Source organism: Stegodyphus dumicola, chromosome X1 (assembly GCF_044657685.1).
Source record: "Stegodyphus dumicola isolate Sdum_Otavi_A_Nest chromosome X1, ASM4465768v1".
NCBI lineage: Eukaryota > Metazoa > Arthropoda > Arachnida > Araneae > Eresidae > Stegodyphus > Stegodyphus dumicola.
The window spans coordinates 224942483-224964542 of record NC_140780.1 but is presented as its reverse complement, the minus strand read 5'-3'; the positions used below and the strand labels follow the sequence as shown (position 1 = coordinate 224964542).

General features: G+C 27.4%; 1 protein-coding gene across 2 annotated transcripts in view; it reads right to left on the bottom strand.

Annotated features, from left to right (window-relative positions):
* Positions 1–389: 389 nt before the first annotated feature.
* kibra (WW and C2 domain containing protein kibra) overlaps positions 390–22060 on the bottom strand; it is a 186296-nt gene continuing 164625 nt past the window's right edge. For both annotated transcript variants that reach the window (XM_035361929.2, XM_085808659.1), the window contains exon 22: positions 390–20182. In XM_035361929.2, coding sequence (XP_035217820.1) covers positions 19993–20182 — 190 coding nt within the window. In that variant the 3' untranslated portion in view covers positions 390–19992. The remainder of the gene's footprint in view (positions 20183–22060) is intronic.

The window sequence follows — 22060 nt, the reverse complement described above, 5'->3', positions numbered from 1 at the left end:
TGATAAAGCTATCTTACAATTTCAGCATTAATTTTATATTCTTGTAATAAAATTTTGCTCACATCTTAAAACTGTTATTATTTATACTTAGCTGACATATTTAGCCTGATGCCAATTTTAATTTATTCCCCCCTGTAAATTTCCTGTTCATCTGATCAGCATCAAATTTCATTTAAATCAATTTATTAGTCTTTCAAAATGTTTCAGAATATTATCTCTAATTACACTAGCTTGCATTTTACTATTTGAAAGCACAAGGCATAATATGACCCCCCAAAAAACTACTTGATCAACTCCTGCCTATTTCTGTGTGTGTACCATTTATGACAGATTTGAAATAAAATTGCAGTCACATATTATGAACTAATTGCTAGCAAAAATTCAAAACATAGTGAGAAAACAGTAAAAATTTATTACAACAGACATACAATTTAATATTTACAATGTAAACATCTTTTAAAAATCTATTTTCTGCTTTAAATTTTTTGACAAGATAACAATATAAATACAATCCATATGTATAAAATTCAGTTACAAGTATTGAAACGGAATTGACACTATTAAAAGAAAAAAATTCATCTATTTTAAAATACCAACATTAATTTATTTAATCAATGAGCAAAATATATTTTCATAAAGCACAATATAGGCCTATCACAGCAGAGATGCAGAACAATAAATATTTTGCTCTTATCTTTAAAATATATGTAGACTTTGAAAAACCATAAAGTTTAATTTATCCACGTTATTTTTATCGATATTGGTGAGTAAATTAATAAACAATGAAGTCCATTTCATATTTTACAACATAAGTAATATTTTAAATTTTTCACTATCAAAGCTCATACTGTAATTACACCTTTTTAATAATTCAGGACACAAGAAACAGAACAATCAGAGAGGGATTTTTTTTAGCAAAAGAAAGTTTTAAAGCCACTATTCATGCAAATGCATGATTAAGAATATATAGAAACTTTTATAAATACAAAAATATTTGAAAATAGTAATCTATTCAATTAAATTTCACTTTGTTAATAACAGTTCTATAACTTATATCAATTATTCCCCTTAGTTTTTTTTTAAAGGTTTCAAATGTCTCAGAAATATAAAATTTCTATATTGGATATACTTTAAGTCCTAAAAACTCAAATTTACATTTTATGCAAATTTCATTTCTTTCTACTTACAGCCATTTCAATAATCCTTTCAGGCCAATTAATAAAGCCCCCCCCCCCAAAAAAAAAAAAAACAATAATTCATTCTGCACTCAAAAATTAAAAGTAATTTGAAACTACTTTCAAATTACAATTTAAGTAGCAAACAATACATGTGAATAACTAACGATGATTCTCCGATGATCCTAATATACAAAATATGACAGCTAATGGAAACATGGAAAATATTCTATTTTCAGATATTTTAAATGCTATCATATGAGCCAAAATAAATGTTGTATACTATTTGATATGTTCTTAATTGTATTCTGTTTATTATGTCCCAACATGAAAAAATTAACTTAATTATTTATAAAATCAATTCCATATTCTTCTACTAAAAGAATAAGAATTTGTATCTTGTACAGTTCCATAACTAGTACTGTATACACAACTGTGCTTCTAAGATTTTGGCATAAGCACTCATTTGTAACAAACTATTGCACTACATTATAATAAATAGATACAGCAAATATAAATCATGAAAACACAAGCTAAATGCAACCATGAAAAATCACCTAACTAGTACAAAGATGTAACATTAAGAATATGTTTATTCTGTACATGCCCCAAAACAGATTTTTAAAACAAATTTATAACATATGCAGACTAGCCATAAAAGTCACAGAATATGAAAATAATATAAAAAAGTACTTGGCTAAAGAGTGACCTGTTGGCTTTATGTAGATTTTATCTGTTGATGTCTCAGGGGCAGAAGTATTACAAGGAAGACATTACAATGCAGCACCATGAAAAACATAGTGCAAATTCAATGACTATATATTACGAGAATCTTTTTATCACAAATTGATAACTTTTGATTATATCAATCTCAACACTTTTTCAACTTCTGTAATTATAAAAAATAATCAGTCTCATCTCACACAAGCACCATCACAAAAATTAAAGCGCATTACTGTATTAAAACAATATAAACTTTCCCTTTTACTTAAATTGCATTACTACTTGTACATTTGGTATGGAGATACAACATAGAAAAATAAGTTTTGAAAATATTCTAAATGAAAATATATTTAAAGCAGTTTTCAATACATTCTAAAACAACTTTTGAATTTGGCAGAAATGCTGACCATTGGACATTAAAACTTAAAGCGCATTACTGTATTAAAACAATATAAACTTTCCCTTTTACTTAAATTGCATTACTACTTGTACATTTGGTATGGAGATACAATAGAGAAAAATAAGTTTTGAAAATATTCTAAATGAAAATATATTTAAAGCGCAGTTTTCAATACATTCTAAAGCAACTTTTGAATTTGGCAGAAATGCTGACCATTTCATAGGACATGAAAACTTAAAGCGCATTACTGTATTAAAACAATATAAACTTTTCCTTTTACTTAAATTACATTACTACTTGTACATTTGGTATAGATATACAATAGAGAAAAATAAGTTTTGAAAATATTCTAAATGAAAATATATTTAAAGCACAGTTTTCAATACAATCTAAAACAACTTTTGAATTTGGCAGAAATGCTGACGATTTCATAGGACATTAAAGCTTAAAGCGCATTACTGTATTAAAACAATATAAACTTTCCTTTTTACTTAAATTACATTACTACTTGTACATTTGGTATCGATATACAATAGAGAAAAATAAGTTTTGAAAATATTCTAAAGGAAAATATATTTAAAGCACAGTTTTCAGTACATTCTAAAACAAATTTTGAATTTCGCAGAAATGCTGACCATTTCATAGGACATTAAAACTTAAAGCGCATTACTGTATTAAAACAATATAAACTTTTCCTTTTACTTAAATTCCATTACTCCTTGTACACTTGGTATGGAGATACGATAGAGAAAAATAAGTTTTGAAAAAATATATTTAAAGCACAGTTTTCAATACAATCTAAAACAACTTTTGAATTTGGCAGAAATGCTGACCATTTCATAGGACATTAAAACTTAAAGCGAATTACTGTATTAAAACAATATAAACTTTCCCTTTTACTTAAATTACATTACTACTTGTACATTTGGTATGGATATACAATAGAGAAAAGTAAGTTTTCAAAATATTCTAAATGAAAATATATTTAAAGCACAGTTTTCAATACATTCTAAAACAACTTTTGAATTTCGCAGAAATGCTGACCATTTCATAGGACATTAAAACTTAAAGCGCATTACTGTATTAAAACAATATAAACTTTTCCTTTTACTTAAATTGCATTACTCCTTGTACATTTCGTATGGATATACAATAGAGAAAAGTAAGTTTTCAAAATATTCTAAATGAAAACATATTTAAAGCACAGTTTTCAATACATTCTAAAACAACTTTTGAATTTCGCAGAAATGCTGACCATTTCATAGGACATTAAAACTTAAAGCGCATTACTGTATTAAAACAATATAAACTTTCCCTTTTACTTAAATTACATTACTACTTGTACATTTGGTATGGATATACAAAGTTTTGAAAATATTCTAAATGAAAATATATTTAGAGCACAGTTTTCAGTACATTCTAAAACAACTTTTTAATTTCGCAAAAATGCTGACCATTTCATAGGACATTAAAGCTTAAAGCGCATTACTGTATTAAAACAATATAAACTTTCCTTTTTACTTAAATGACATTACTACTTGTACATTTGGTATGGATATACAAAGTTTTGAAAATATTCTAAATGAAAATATATTTAGAGCACAGTTTTCAGTACATTCTAAAACAACTTTTGAATTTCGCAAAAATGCTGACCATTTCATAGGACATTAAAACTTAAAGCGCATTACTGTATTAAAATAATATAAACTTTCTCTTTTACTTAAATTACATTACTACTTGTACATTTGGTATGGATATACAATAGAGAAAAATAAGTTTTGAAAATATTCTAAAGGAAAATATATTTAAAGCACAGTTTTCAATACATTCTAAAACAACTTTTGAATTTGGCAGAAATTCTGACCATTTCATAGGACATTAAAACTTAAAGCGCATTACTGTATTAAAACAATATAAACTTTCCCTTTTACTTAAATTACATTACTACTTGTACATTTGGTATGGATATACAAAGTTTTGAAAATATTCTAAATGAAAATATATTTAGAGCACAGTTTTCAGTACATTCTAATACAACTTTTGAATTTCGCAAAAATGCTGACCATTTCATAGGACATTAAAACTTAAAGCGCATTACTGTATTAAAATAATATAAACTTTCTCTTTTACTTAAACTGCATTACTACTTGTACATTTGGTATGGATATACAATAGAGAAAAATAAGTTTTGAAAATATTCTAAAGGAAAATATATTTAAAGCACAGTTTTCAATACAATCTAAAACAACTTTTGAATTTCGCAGAAATGCTGACCATTTCATAGGACATTAAAACTTAAAGCGCATTACTGTATTAAAACAATATAAACTTTCCCTTTTACTTAAATTACATTACTACTTGTACATTTGGTATGGATATACAAAGTTTTGAAAATATTCTAAATGAAAATATATTTAGAGCACAGTTTTCAGTACATTCTAAAACAACTTTTGAATTTCGCAAAAATGCTGACCATTTCATAGGACATTAAAACTTAAAGCGCATTACTGTATTAAAATAATATAAACTTTCTCTTTTACTTAAATTACATTACTACTTGTACATTTGGTATGGATATACAATAGAGAAAAATAAGTTTTGAAAATATTCTAAATAAAAACATATTTAAAGCACAGTTTTCAATACATTCTAAAACAACTTTTGAATTTCGCAGAAATGCTGACCATTTCATAGGACATTAAAACTTAAAGCGCATTACTGTATTAAAACAATATAAACTTTTCCTTTTACTTAAATTACATTACTACTTGTACATTTGGTATAGATATACAATAGAGAAAAATAAGTTTTGAAAAAATATATTTAAAGCACAGTTTTCAATACAATCTAAAACAACTTTTGAATTTGGCAGAAATGCTGACCATTTCATAGGACATTAAATCTTAAAGCGCATTAATGTATTAAAACAATATAAACTTTCCTTTTTACTTAAATTACATTACTACTTGTACATTTGGTATGGATATACAATTGAGAAAAATAAGTTTTGAAAATATTCTAAAGCAAAATATATTTAAAGGACAGTTTTGAATACATTCTAAAACAACTTTTGAATTTGGCAGAAATTCTGACCATTTCATAGGACATTAAAACTTAAAGCGCATTACTGTATTAATACAATATAAACTTTCCCTTTTACTTAAATTACATTACTACTTGTACATTTGGTATAGATATACAATAGAGAAAAATAAGTTTTGTAAATATTCTAAATGAAAACATATTTAGAGCACAGTTTTCAGTACATTCTAAAACAACTTTTGAATTTCGCAAAAATGCTGACCATTTCATAGGACATTAAAACTTAAAGCGCATTACTGTATTAAAACAATGTAAACTTTCCCTTTTACTTAAATTGCATTACTCCTTGTACATTTGGTATGGAGATACAATAGAGAAAAATAAGTTTTGAAAATATTCTAAATGAAAATATATTTAAAGCACAGTTTTCAATACATTCTAAAACAACTTTTGAATTTGGTAGAAATGCTGACCATTTCATAGGACATTAAAACTTAAAGCGCATTACTGTATTAAAACAATATAAACTTTTCCTTTTACTTAAACTCCATTACTACTTGTACATTTCGTATGGAGATACGATAGAGAAAAATAAGTTTTGAAAAAATATATTTAAAGCACAGTTTTCAATACAATCTAAAACAACTTTTGAATTTGGCAGAAATGCTGACCATTTCATAGGACATTAAACCTTAACGCGCATTACTGTATTAAAACAATATAAACTTTCCTTTTTACTTAAATTACATTACTACTTGTACATTTGGTATGGATATACAATAGAGAAAAATAAGTTTTGAAAATATTCTAAATGAAAATATATTTAAAGCACAGTTTTCAATACAATCTAAAACAACTTTTGAATTTGGCAGAAATGCTGACCATTTCATAGGACATTAAAGCTTAAAGCGCATTACTGTATTAAAACAATATAAACTTTCCCTTTTACTTAAATTACATTACTACTTGTACATTTGGTATGGATATACAAAGTTTTGAAATTATTCTAAATGAAAATATATTTAGAGCACAGTTTTCAGTACATTCTAAAACAACTTTTTAATTTCGCAAAAATGCTGACCATTTCATAGGACATTAAAGCTTAAAGCGCATTACTGTATTAAAACAATATAAACTTTCCCTTTTACTTAAATGACATTACTACTTGTACATTTGGTATGGATATACAAAGTTTTGAAAATATTCTAAATGAAAATATATTTAGAGCACAGTTTTCAGTACATTCTAAAACAACTTTTGAATTTCGCAAAAATGCTGACCATTTCATAGGACATTAAAACTTAAAGCGCATTACTGTATTAAAACAATATAAACTTTTCCTTTTACTTAAATTACATTACTACTTGTACATTTGGTTAAGATATACAATAGAGAAAAATAAGTTTTGAAAAAATATATTTAAAGCACAGTTTTCAATACAATCTAAAACAACTTTTGAATTTGGCAGAAATGCTGACCATTTCATAGGACATTAAATCTTAAAGCGCATTAATGTATTAAAACAATATAAACTTTCCTTTTTACTTAAATTACATTACTACTTGTACATTTGGTATGGATATACAATTGAGAAAAATAAGTTTTGAAAATATTCTAAAGCAAAATATATTTAAAGCACAGTTTTCAATACATTCTAAAACAACTTTTGAATTTGGCAGAAATTCTGACCATTTCATAGGACATTAAAACTTAAAGTGCATTACTGTATTAATACAATATAAACTTTCCCTTTTACTTAAATTACATTACTACTTGTACATTTGGTATAGATATACAATAGAGAAAAATAAGTTTTGTAAATATTCTAAATGAAAACATATTTAGAGCACAGTTTTCAGTACATTCTAAAACAACTTTTGAATTTCGCAAAAATGCTGACCATTTCATAGGACATTAAAACTTACAGCGCATTACTGTATTAAAACAATATAAACTTTTCCTTTTACTTAAACTCCATTACTACTTGTACATTTCGTATGGAGATACGATAGAGAAAAATAAGTTTTGAAAAAATATATTTAAAGCACAGTTTTCAATACAATCTAAAACAACTTTTGAATTTGGCAGAAATGCTGACCATTTCATAGGACATTAAACCTTAACGCGCATTACTGTATTAAAACAATATAAACTTTCCTTTTTACTTAAATTACATTACTACTTGTACATTTGGTATGGATATACAATAGAGAAAAATAAGTTTTGAAAATATTCTAAATGAAAATATATTTAAAGCACAGTTTTCAATACATTCTAAAACAACTTTTGAATTTGGCAGAAATGCTGACCATTTCATAGGACATTAAAACTTAAAGCGCATTACTGTATTAAAACAATATAAACTTTCCCTTTTACTTAAATTACATTACTACTTGTACATTTGGTATAGATATACAATAGAGAAAAATAAGTTTTGTAAATATTCTAAATGAAAATATATTTAGAGCACAGTTTTCAGTACATTCTAAAACAACTTTTGAATTTCGCGGAAATGCTGACCATTTCATAGGACATTAAAACTTAAAGCGCATTACTGTATTAAAACAATATAAACTTTCCCTTTTACTTAAATTACATTACTACTTGTACATTTGGTATGGATATACAAAGTTTTGAAAATATTCTAAATGAAAATATATTTATAGCAAAGTTTTCAGTACATTCTAAAACAACTTTTGAATTTCGCAAAAATGCTGACCATTTCATAGGACATTAAAACTTAAAGCGCATTACTGTATTAAAATAATATAAACTTTCTCTTTTACTTAAACTGCATTACTACTTGTACATTTCGTATGGATATACAAAGTTTTGAAAATATATTTAGAGCACAGTTTTCAATACATTCTAAAACAACTTTTGAATTTCGCAAAAATGCTGACCATTTCATAGGACATTAAAACTTAAAGCGCATTACTGTATTAAAACAATATAAACTTTCCCTTTTACTTAAATTACATTACTACTTGTACATTTCGTATGGATATACAAAGTTTTGAAAATATTCTAAATGAAAATATATTTAGAGCACAGTTTTCAGTACATTCTAAAACAACTTTTGAATTTCGCAAAAATGCTGACCATTTTATAGGACATTAAAACTTAAAGCGCATTACTGTATTAAAACAATATAAAATTTCCCTTTTACTTAAATTACATTACTACTTGTACATTTGGTATAGATATACAATAGAGAAAAATAAGTTTTGTAAATATTCTAAATGAAAATATATTTAGAGCACAGTTTTCAGTACATTCTAAAACAACTTTTGAATTTCGCAGAAATGCTGACCATTTCATAGGACATTAAAACTTAAAGCGCATTACTATATTAAAACAATGTAAACTTTCCCTTTTACTTAAATTACATTACTACTTGTACATTTGGTATGGATATACAAAGTTTTGAAAATATTCTAAATGAAAATATATTTATATCACAGTTTTCAGTACATTCTAAAACAACTTTTGAATTTCGCAAAAATGCTGACCATTTCATAGGACATTAAAACTTAAAGTGCATTACTGTATTAAAATAATATAAACTTTCTCTTTTACTTAAACTGCATTACTACTTGTATATTTCGTATGGATATACAAAGTTTTGAAAATATTCTAAATGAAAATATATTTAGAGCACAGTTTTCAGTACATTCTAAAACAACTTTTGAATTTCGCAAAAATGCTGACCATTTCATAGGACATTAAAACTTAAAGCGCATTACTGTATTAAAACAATATAAACTTTCCCTTTTACTTAAATTACATTACTACTTGTACATTTGGTATAGATATACAATAGAGAAAAATAAGTTTTGAAAATATTCTAAATAAAAATATATTTAGAGCACAGTTTTCAGTACATTCTAAAACAACTTTTGAATTTCGCAGAAATGCTAACCATTTCATAGGACATTAAAACTTAAAGCGCATTACTGTATTAAAACAATATAAACTTTCCCTTTTACTTAAATTACATTACTACTTGTACATTTGGTATGGATATACAAAGTTTTGAAAATATTCTAAATGAAAATATATTTAGAGCACAGTTTTCAGTACATTCTAATACAACTTTTGAATTTCGCAAAAATGCTGACCATTTCATAGGACATTAAAACTTAAAGCGCATTACTGTATTAAAATAATATAAACTTTCTCTTTTACTTAAACTGCATTACTACTTGTACATTTCGTATGGATATACAATAGAGAAAAATAAGTTTTGAAAATATTCTAAATAAAAACATATTTAAAGCACAGTTTTCAATACATTCTAAAACAACTTTTGAATTTCACAGAAATGCTGACCATTTCATAGGACATTAAAACTTAAAGCGCATTACTGTATTAAAACAATATAAACTTTCCCTTTTACTTAAATTACATTACTACTTGTACATTTGGTATGGATATACAAAGTTTTGAAAATATTCTAAATGAAAATATATTTAAAGCACAGTTTTCTATACATTCTAAAACAACTTTTGAATTTCACAGAAATGCTGACCATTTCATAGGACATTAAAACTTAAAGCGCATTACTGTATTAAAACAATATAAACTTTTCCTTTTACTTAAATTGCATTACTCCTTGTACATTTGGTATGGAGATACAATAGAGAAAAATAAGTTTTGAAAATATATTTAAAGCACAGTTTTCAATACATTCTAAAACAACTTTTGAATTTGGGAGAAATGCTGACCATTTCATAGGACATTAAAACTTAAAGCGCATTACTGTATTAAAACAATATAAACTTCCCTTTTACTTAAATTGCAATACTACTTGTACATTTGGTATGGAGATACAAAAGAGAAAAATAAGTTTTGAAAATATTCTAAATGAAAATATATTTAAAGCGCAGATTTCAATACATTCTAAAACAACTTTTGAATTTGGCAGAAATGCTGACCATTTCATAGGACATTACATGTGATTCTTAGAAATATTATTTTGCATTTGAGAACAGTTTATCTATAGCACTTTAAGTCACATAATGTCAGGAAGAAACATGTTCAGCACTCATTAATCATCTGGGCTTAATGTCTTAAATACTAAGCCCATGAAAAGTTCTATTGGAAGCTTTAAGCACAGGAAGATTAACAGGTTTTCTTTATTACTACAATTAATACCTTTTTTCTTCACTTCAGTTGCTTATTTAAAATTTTTTTCTTCCACTTTGATTTTTTTCAATATCAATAAGACAATTTTAGCGCCCTTAATAATTTTTCCTCCGATAAGATAATCTTTATCAAAAAAAGGTAACAAATTTTTTGTACTAATTGCTTATGTGTGTGTATACACAAGGTGATACAAATAACAACAGTTGAGAACAAACAAAACGCAAAAAATTCTTCAGGAGAAAATAGAATGCAAATGAGATCAGATAATCTTGCATAACAGTATTACAAGTGGATGCCATTATTTGCAGAAAATTGTAAGTATAGCAACCTTGCAGATCATTGGTTCACAATCATGAATAGTTTGGTTCTTTAGGAGTTGCTAGAAGCATAAAAATGCCTAAAGATTTATAAATCTTTAGGCATTTTTATACTTTTTGAAGAGCTTGAAATGTGTGTCATGTAAATCAGGCTATTTTTATTTACACTAGTTATTTACAGGCAGCAGTTTTAGATTTGAAGTAACTAACTTATGATGGGTGTATTATACAACAAATGGTACACTTATATTAATGAGAAGGAAAAATTTATTCACTTTCTTAACTATGGTTCATTAACAGAATGATACATCATTTTTATATTTAAAAGAAATGTTAATTCTTAGCTATACAGCATAAATTTCGATAATTATGAAGTTACCAGAATTACAATACACACTCCAATACCATATGTTATTTGAAATGGTATTGTAGCATGAAATATTAAAAACCTAAAATGTGTAACTAATATCTATGATTAATGCCAACACAATTCCTTATTTTTCATTCTCTCAACAACAATGATAACCCTTTGTACTAAACTAGCAATCTGTGATACAGTGTACTTTCAATTATTTGGGCTAATGCTAGGGAAGCAGGTCATGGATAATCCAAAGTCTCAATTTTCTTGCATCCTGTATGTATTTTTTCTAAAAATAAGTAATTTTACTTTGCTCTTGATAATATGTCAGTATTTATCAAATTTCACTGCCCATTTTTCAAAGTGTTATTTTATCACTGCATTCAAATCACCTTTGGTCGACTAAGTCTGATAGTTTCGACAGAAGTCATTGCAGTTTCCAGTTAAAACTATAAGTGAAGAAGATACTGACAATGTAAAGGTCAGTATCTTCTTCACTTATATTTTTAATATCACTCCCTGCCTCTTCTGTTCTTGTGACATTTGAAACAATATCTGCATCACTCAGGCACTGAAGGTTCGGCACAGCTGAATCTCAAGCAAACCATTTCTTTATGTTTTCCCAATCGACATTTTCAAAACATTTTAAGTTTTCAACTCTTTAGCATAGACTTTCAATTATTGCCTCAAGTTCTTTAGAATCAAATAAATCTCTGGTTTTTTACATTAAGAAGAACCATTTTTCATGATTGAAGCAGTGTTATTTTTTTAAGAGAGGGGAGTATGAGGTTATCATTGAAACTAAATCTAAAGATGCAATTCAGTGGTTTTTAAAGCATCCTCACACTTGCTTTACCACTACACATCCACAAACCAAATAAACGAGAGTATGTAACATGTCAAATTTGTTAAATATTTCATTTTATTGGTGATTAATATAAAACGGAAGTATGTAAAGCAAAAGCAAATTATGGTGGATTATCCAGAAGGAATACAAGAAAGATTGCACCAAAGAAGAGATTGTGCAATACTTGCTAAATGCAAAAGATAAGCATGGGTTTTCATGTATGTACAGAGTGAGTTAACAAAACAAATCAATAAGTGCTCAAGAATTTAAAACTTAATTAAATATCTTAAATTTCTATCACCATTATCCTAAAATTAACAGCACTTAAAAATCTGAAATCAAGGGGGGGAACAGTTAATGAAAAGGTTTTTGGTTCAAGAATGAATAGGTACAACAAAAACATTCTCATTTAACTTAAATGTATCTTTGAATAATTATGAATTTTAATGAGCTTTTCATTCAGTATTTTTCATACCATAACAAAAAACACATTTCCTCATCTTAAATATTTTACAAACCGTAATAAATTTTAAACAACCTCAATAATCTTAAGCTTAAAATTTATGTCCTCCTTTTAGAAAAAGGAATGTTTGTTTCTTACTATAAAGATATCATAATTTAACACATTAATTTATAAGAATTTTCTGGCTAAATGTATTGTACTAATTTTAGGTAAGGAAAAATTGCCTCCAGAAAATGTTGCATTAATTTCTAAAAAATGAACACTTCTTAGACAGCCGAGTTTATAAAATTAGAAAAAAAAAAAAAAAAACTGACCTTCCATTTTGTTTTAATGTAACATTTTTATTACTTTCAAAAGGAAATTCTTTAATTACGTATAGCTTTGGCATGTCCAGAGCCTAAACCAAATTTCACTCAACTAAGTTGTTTCTCGGAAAGTTGTATAAATACATTCATATGTATAGGATAACTAATGCATGCATTATTCTCAAAAGTATTAACACTAACTCCCAGCAGTACAAATTAGCTATATTAAAAATCTTAGTTTATTTCCTACATGGCAGGGTTCCCAAACCATATGACTCTTTTTTAAGTGACGTCATGATCAGCCGAAGAATTAAAAGATCAGTGGCAAAAAACAAAATAAATAATTTAATAGGTGTGATAAAAAAAAGAGCACCATCAACTTGCAGCTCTCAAGGAATAAGCTAACTAACACCATTAATGCATAAGTCACTCCTGTCAAAAAATCATACAAAAAGGCAATCTCAGGGCACTGTCCTAATCTATAACTTTTCATATTTTTAAAATATCAATAGTTTGCAGTAAAAATCTAAAATTACAACTGAACTAAAGGTAAATTAAATTTCTGGATTAATAAACATTTACTAATGAAAGAATAACATTACTTATTATTGAATAAAACACAAAGTTACGCAAAGCAACAACCTTGGCAGTAACTAGTTCATGAAATTAATTCCAATCCAGTCCTTTCTCATTTTTTTAAATTCTATTAACTCAATTTTTCAATATTCATTACCATTTCTGCTGACAGATGACACTACCTTCTTGTCTGCACTACTCCTTTTGGGTATAAATACAAATGTGGCTTTCCCGTCATTACACCTGATGAGAGGTACATGTACCTGTTTGCCCTCAAAATTGATAGTCTTGACTAAATCTACACCAAACATAAGGTTGTTTCTTTGTCTATTTTTAACATTTGACTCACGAGTGTTAGTCTTCTGTCTTGATAATTGGAAAAAAGTTCACCCACTTTAAATGAAAGCTTATTCACTCTTAGTGCTCTCTCTAACATTAAAAAAGAATGAGTTACCTATTTACTTGGGTTATCTTAAAATAAAAATCCAAATTGAAAATAAAAGGGCCCCAATAATCTGCAATAGACTGTACAGCATTTTTTTTACTACAAGGAACACCACAAGAGTGCTAGCAATTTCAGACTTACTTAAGTCTGTTAAGGTAAAAAATTAGAAACTTCATATAGAAACAGATCGTGAGCTCAAATTTCCTCAAAACCTTTTCATTACAATTTTACCAGAAAGGTGTCCATAAAAATATCTAAATTATTAAAAGGATACCAAAAACTCGCACTTCATGAAAGAAGGCAATGAAGACAATCTACGACCTGCATTAAATGCTTACGCTGATTTTGTTCATTCCTTCCTGCACATTCTTGTAGCAAGTCTAGTTTATGTAACTTTACAGCAAGCATATTAAATTCATAGTTGAATACTGGGAACATCCCTAAAATTTATTACAATATTCTTTTTGCATTAATGGTGCTAAAAAAATTTTTTTTTATTATATTTGGATATTCCCTACATAATATTTTATCTTCCTCTTCATTTTCACATACTATATTAAACCCATGTTTATATGTACAGAACTGTTTTTGAAACAGACACAAAAGGATGCACAAAAGAGTATGTTACACTGAGTAATTCATGTCTCAAAAATTACCCTCAAAATGGTGAATCAAATATAGTTTATAATACAATTAAATATAAAATTAATATCACTGACCAAATATGTTATTAATATGAATTACCAAAAATTTATAACCTACTGGTAACTTTGATTATTACTACACATTCTGAATACTGAAAGTGTTGATGCTTTCATAATGAACCATTCTGCAATCAGCACACTGTGTCCTCAAGGAAAAGATCACAACTCACTGTTATCACAATTCTTGCAACCAAATGTGCGCTTAAACCTATTTTTTCTTACATTATTAATAAAATCGAGGTTTAAAAAATATACTGTTACATTTCTTAAAATTTATGAAAATGTAACCTTTTCAAGAGGGAACACATTTTAACTGCATTTTATGATAGAAAATGCAAAATTCAAAAATTTTTATGTGTAATATTTTTCTCATTGAAAAAATATATGTTTAGGTTGAATAATTCAACATAGGAACTTTCTAGTTTAATAACACATATTAAAGAAATTTAAAACAAAGTGATGGAGGTTAATATTTAACAAATATAATACTTTGCTTAAATAATAAGCTTAATTGTTCGTTTTAAGGGAGCTAGATTAAAATATTTTCTGAACATAAAAAAGTACATGAATGCTGATCTTACATCATGCTGGTACTGCTAATAAAGGAAACGTTTATTAGTAAAGTTACGTATAACTAAAGGAATAGTTTTTAAATGTCATATAATTCATCTAACTATACATTTTGTAACATTTTAAAAACTTCTGTCTTTTTACATTTCGTAAAATCAATCTTAACACAGCTGTGATAAATGCTCAATTCAATAAAAGTAACTGTGTATTAAATTAGTACAACCTCTCTCAGTAACTGCTATTGCAAGCCAGTGAAACACTACTCTTCTCTACTACTTTAACAATACAAGTTAAAAAATATGTTACATATTTTTCCTCAGAACTACAAATGTTAAAATGGTTTAGTTTATTTGATTATGGCTCATGAGAGCTATCTGTTTAAGGGGGAGGGATGTTTTCATGGAGGACTTTCTAAGGAAATCTGGCTCTGACTCATATTCACACTACACATCAGAAAACATATGAAAATACCCTTACAATCCGTGTCTTTGTCTGGAAACAAACCCAGGCCAAACTACCAGTGTTCAACGACTTTACTACTACTCAACTCTTGGAACCAGAAATAAATGTTAAGAATAACATTTTCATATGTGCATTTAACAATAGTGTTAATTTTTTTTTAAGATGAGAGATTTTTATTTTTTTTTTTTTTATTCACTACTGCAGTTTTATACAGTAGTAAAACACCTAAAAAATCATCACGCTACTGTAGTTTTGATAACCTCAGTTGTTACAAGTCTGAAGCAGAGAAAGCTCGGTTTGCTAACAATAGCAAACACAAGTATATAGAAGAAATTTTAAGACACACACTGACAGAATAAGATTATGGACTATTAATGGTTACTGATAATAATTTTAATAGAAGAATAACTTCATATAAAAATATTTTGCATCAACATTATTTGATCATTTTCAATTTTTTACCTTAGCATACAGTACACTTTCAAAACAGTTACCTATTCTTATAATAGAAATAGCTCTCTCTCAATAGTTTTTTAAACTTTTGAATTCTTGTCCCTAAGCATGCAAATCAAAGCACTACATTGACATGACATTACCTACTAATTACAGGATTCCATTACTATTTATTAAATTAAAATGTGTTTACTTCATTTCTTTACAGAAATAAAACAAAAAAAAAATACTTCATTAAAGGAATATTTAGATGATAAACCTCATACAATAAATCAGTTGTCCCAAGAAGGGGAGAAATGCTTTGTTCCAATACGCAAACTTACTATAAAACATGTATGCAACAAAAGCGGTTAATATCCAACAACTGTTTAAAAAATATTGTATATTAAGAATTTGTAATTAATATGCTAAAAATCGACTGAATTTTGATTAATTCAAATAAATGTTTCAAAGTAATTTTAAGACTTTTATGTTTGACTGTTATACTTAAATTATGAAATACAAAATTGAATATTTTGGTCATAGGAACAAAACACAAAGGTACACTGTAGGTGTGTTATAATAACACACCTACAGTGAAGTCCAGTCAGTCCCTTTATGAAACAGTGGGAAGAATGCCAAGTAGTGATGCAGAAAGCCCAATAACATGTATTTTATAAAGAAAATAAATGACAATGGTAAATTTTGTCCAAAAGCCTGAATTGTGAAACTGTCCAGAAAGATCAATGTATGTACATTCATTAACAAAACTGATAAATTTGCATGGCACAGAAAAATTTACATAGAAATTAATAAAATAATTTTTTTAAAAAAGCTTCTGTGTTCACTATGTGCTGATCATGATAAAACTACAAAAAACTGTCTAAAGTGCATTTCAAGTGAATTTTCACCATTCTAAGAAGAAAACTGTTCAGTGGACTACTTTTCACATTCATACCATACCATACCATAAAAAAAATTCTAAAATTGGACACTTGAAAGAATAAAATTGGACACTTGAAAGAATTCTAAAACCAGAAACTTGAGGTTGTTTATGGTTTACTATCACAGTCCTGCTTTTGTAATTTATCCTAGCTTTGGAAATACACATAATGCATTTAAACTGCTTATTGCTACGAAACATTTTTCAGATTTAATTAAAGTATTAAACCTCTAAAGAGCAGAAATTTAATACTTTAATTAAAAAGACGATCATAATAACAACTAAAAACCAGCAATTATTCATTGAAATGGTTGGTATTGATACTTATGATTAATACTGTTTCATTTTCGATAAAATTAAAAAGTGAAAAACTAATTTTTAAATGTTTGAAAAATGTCTTCAACACATCAGTTTCACAAATGCTTAAAAGCACCAATGACTTCTTTCTTCCATGAAAAAGAACTTGATCATAAGAAGTGTTTTATGAAACTGCTTAGCCCCCAAGTACTTCAGGTAAATGGGATTCCATTGCACACAGCAATACTCCTTTAAGAACTTACCTTCAAAATCAACAGAAATCACAGCCTTAACATCAGTCAGGGCGTATTTAATTCTTAAAGTACGGGAGCCCTCACCAACGACCGAGTGGTTACCTGAACTCTGGGAATTCAACCCAGGTTTGACTGGGCTGCTATATAGCTGGTTTTCATTGCTTTCCACATATGTAACATGAATACAAGTCAGTTTTGCTCAGCAAGTGCTATACGAAAGAACCCTCCCCTCAAGCAGAGAGCCTTTGTATACACTGGGAGATGTTCAAACAGCCTTTACTTAAAACACATTGATAAAAAATAATTTTTCCACATCTGTAATAATGCTTAAAATCTTTCAAATTTCGAGAGCTCAATTTAATGTACAGTTAAAGCCAAATTTGGAAAAAAAAAAAAAAAAACCTATATGGATAGTTGAAACTTAACATTAGAGGTAAAAACATATTCAATCTTAATACAGCTAATGCAAATTGAAATCACATTCACTGTCCCATATTGAAAATACAGGCTAAAAAATACTTAATATACATATTTTAGTAATGCTTAACCAAAGGAACAAGAACCAGAACTGACAAACCAACTTTTTATGAGAGTGAATGATGCTGCAAGGCATGCTGATTTAAAATTTCAACTGTTACCCAAATATTAATACTCAAACATGCAAGGAAAATACTTTTTATAAAAACAATTTCCTAGCAAAATTTTTACTTTTTTTTTTTTTTCATTCATTTAAAATCTAGTTTCTCCCCATTTCAAAACTTTCTTTCTTACAGATTTACAGATTACATTCATTTCTTACATTTCATTAGGAAAACACTATGCCATTTTTTTGACAAGAATAACTCTACATTTCTCTTAAGACAGACTTTTTACATTAACTGTGGAAAACTGACCAGATACTGAACCTTGAAAAACCAAGGACTATGATTTAGAGTGGCATCTCAGCCACTACACACTTACAAAAAAAAAAAAAAAAAAAAAACAACTCAGTAACCTAAGGAGAGTGTATATGAAATATAAAAGATTTTTTTATCTTTAATAAAATGGCCTTTCAATATGAATTGCCTTGAAAAGACGCACATACATCACAAAAGAAAGAACTACAACGTAAAATATGAGAAAAGTTTAAATGTTAATAGAAAACTGTTTAAAATTCAATATGTAACAGATCTAAGAACTCCAAATTAATTTTATTTGTGAAGAACAAAAAATTTTAAAAATCTTGCTATACTTCAAATATGGTAAAGCTTCAACAACCTCCTTTTAAACACAAACATTAGCAGATATGTACATTCAGATATTAAAGAAAATTTAAAAAACAAAATCTTAAAATTAAAATATGCCATATGGATACAATATAAATAACATGCCAAAATATAACATTATCACAATTTTTCTATACTTTCTAGATTTTAGACACAAAATAAAATAAGATACATATACATTGCCACATTCCCCTTCCCATAATTTAGAAACATTTTTCATTACATTTTAATAAATTGATAGTGTACACTTAATTTCATTGAAATACCCTTAATTAAAGATATCTTTTGAACTCTTATAAAGCATAATTTTCCTTTGAAGATCATCAGAATTTCACCAATTTCTGAAATACCAAGTAATTAACAATAAACATTATAAAATATTTACCCCCCTCCAAAAAAAACTAAAAGAAACTAATGTTCTAGCCATTTTTTGAATTTATCCTCGGAGTTCATTTCAGTAAGATGTCTGACAAATGAAATTATTTCCATTTATAAATTTTAGTCAAAGGCATTTAGTTAATATAATGCACAAAGGATTGTGTCAAATTTAAAGTAGTTGGTGAAAGGGAATGAAGAAGTAACTTACAATAAATCACAGAGACATTATTAACATAAATACATAATGGCAGATAAAAAGCTGCAATACTTCAATACAAATAGTTCTTTTGGGCCTCAATATACAAAAAATTATAAAATTTCTAATATATATGAACATTTTTGTTATCAGATTCTGATTTTATAAGCTTTCAAAAACCACATGAGAATTTTTTCAGAGGGTGCTGCATATTTTAAAGATGAAAATCCCTACTGAAATATTTTAGTGATTTTTGATTGTCATTACTTTGCACTTGCACAGGTTTTCTATCTTTGAAATAGCACATGAACAGGTTTTTCTATCTTTGAAATAGCACATGAATAGATAGCACAGATCAACAAAAGACCATTTGGCATAGACAAATAACCTGATTTCAGCATAACTGAGGTGTTTAAACACACAATAAAATTTTATACCATGATAAACATTAACAAGCCAGCATTTAAATTGATACAACTGTACATATATACTAACATGAGTAACCAGAAATGTTTTCTGCTTGTTGGCACTCAATATTCATGATTTTCATGAATGAAATTAGAAAACAAATGAAGGCATAAGAATATAACTTCTCATTCCAATAAGTCCCAGCTTAAGGCACTTTTGAAATGCTTTCACTTATGTAACACATTTATGTACTAATTATAAGAATATATGAATACTGTATTGTGTCACACTTGAACTCCCAGTTCAGGATCAATAATATACTCAAACCTTTGCTGCACATTATTCTGTTCACTACTGCTAGCAAGAGGCCTTAACTGAGAACTTGCTTTTACTGTCTGAATTCCATCTGTACTTATTTCTGATGGTAACAAGGGGATAGTCATATCAACACGTGTGAAAAATGCCATTTTCTCCCTGAAAAAAAATTTTACTCTTAGAAACTAAAAATCAAAATCGTGAGCCACATACAGTATTTATCAGTTAATAAAAACTAAATATAATATAGGCATCAAACAAAAGGTTATAAAAACAACTGTTTAGATTGAATAATAAACAGTAGCAGATTAAATGCAGAAGTAGAGGAATTGAAGTTTAAGAAAATTAGCAAGATTTTAAAAAGCACAAATTTAGCAAAAATACTTTTTCTTTTTGAAGGGAAAAAAAAACTTGCAACCTGTAAAAGCTAAAACATTAAATGCACATACCTTTTAAGACATCTTTCTAAAAATAAATTATATTGCTCAACTATCTAGCTATAACTTGCCTTAAAAAACAAAAAATGGATTACTGATTTTTTTCTAAACTGGGAAAATGCTTTAGTGCCAACATTTCTGAAAACATACAGGTACCCTCAGCTGGCATCACTTTTTATTCCATATGCACAATCATACCTCACTTCATGAATTTCTACATTATGAAACTTCTAAATCATAAATTCATTTTTTTAAACCAAATTTTTCCAACATCCCCTCCCCACCCCAAAAAAATCAAAATTGTCATTACACTGAAGAATCCCCTTTAAACAAGATATATGTTATAAAATTTCATAGTTTAATTATCTACCGTTTCATAATATGCAGAACTAGATGCAAAATTTACTCAAATCAATAATTACACTTTATGGATTATCATTGGTAGTAAGCTGGTTTTATTCAGATGTTAATCCCATGCATAAATAGAAGACTTAGTAATGATTTCATAAAAGAAATAGGAAAATAAATATACGAATTCAGCTATCAGCTTTGTACTGTAAAGCCAGTAAATACTACACCGCCCTGCCAAAAAAAAAGGGGGGGAAAGAGTGCCTTATAAGTTGTATATGCTGCACAGGCCAGTAAAAAAAAAAATTGAATAATATAACCATAGCTACATAACTACTATATGTCTAATAATATTTTAAGCACATCATTTGTGCAATTCTGGCATTAAAAATACGACAGAAACTATAAATATAAAAAAAATAAAGCCAAAGCCTGATCTAAAGTAACCCAATGCAACAATTTTCATTCATTCAGCCAGAAATTTACAAAACTAATGACAGTTTATTCTCCATTATGATTATTTTTTAGATAGCACTTTTCTTACATAACTTAAATCCAAATAAAACTGTTAGCTTTACAAGACTCCCAACTAAGTTCTATTTTCTGTAAAATTAATATACAAGCTACTAAACATATTGGATTTTTTTTTTTAAATTAGTTTCATACTAGGCAATGGAAATGCTAAGCAGATCAAAACTAATTTTCTCCCTCACTGCCACTGACTGCGGAAATCACTGAATGATTGTCAAAATGACCATAACATATATACCATTGATAGACAGCTTTGCAATCTTTGAAAGGTAGCCAGATATACTTTGAATTCTAACTTGCTAGTACGTTCACCTTGTGAACTAACTATACTTCCTCAAAAAATGCAGCCCAAATCACTGAATCACAAATTAAAAAAAACTAACATTCTTCTAAATTTCTATTCACTGACTGACCAACAAATTTCATTAAATGATGCACTTTCCTTTTTTAATTTTCAGTTGTGAATGGTAGAAAAGATGACTGTGAACCAACATGGCTTAAGAAGACACTATTATAAGGTAAAAAGAATTGTCACATTTCTTCATTAAAATCAGCAAAGGGATGTTATAGAAGCTGAATGCTATTTTATTTACTTTTTGACAGGACGTAGTTTCTTATTATTGTGTCTAACCATACAAAACAACTTATTAAAATTTTTTCTCAATTCTGCTGCAGGGGAGCTTCAGGCAAGTGTTGTAATTGTTAAAACACTTGCAGGAAT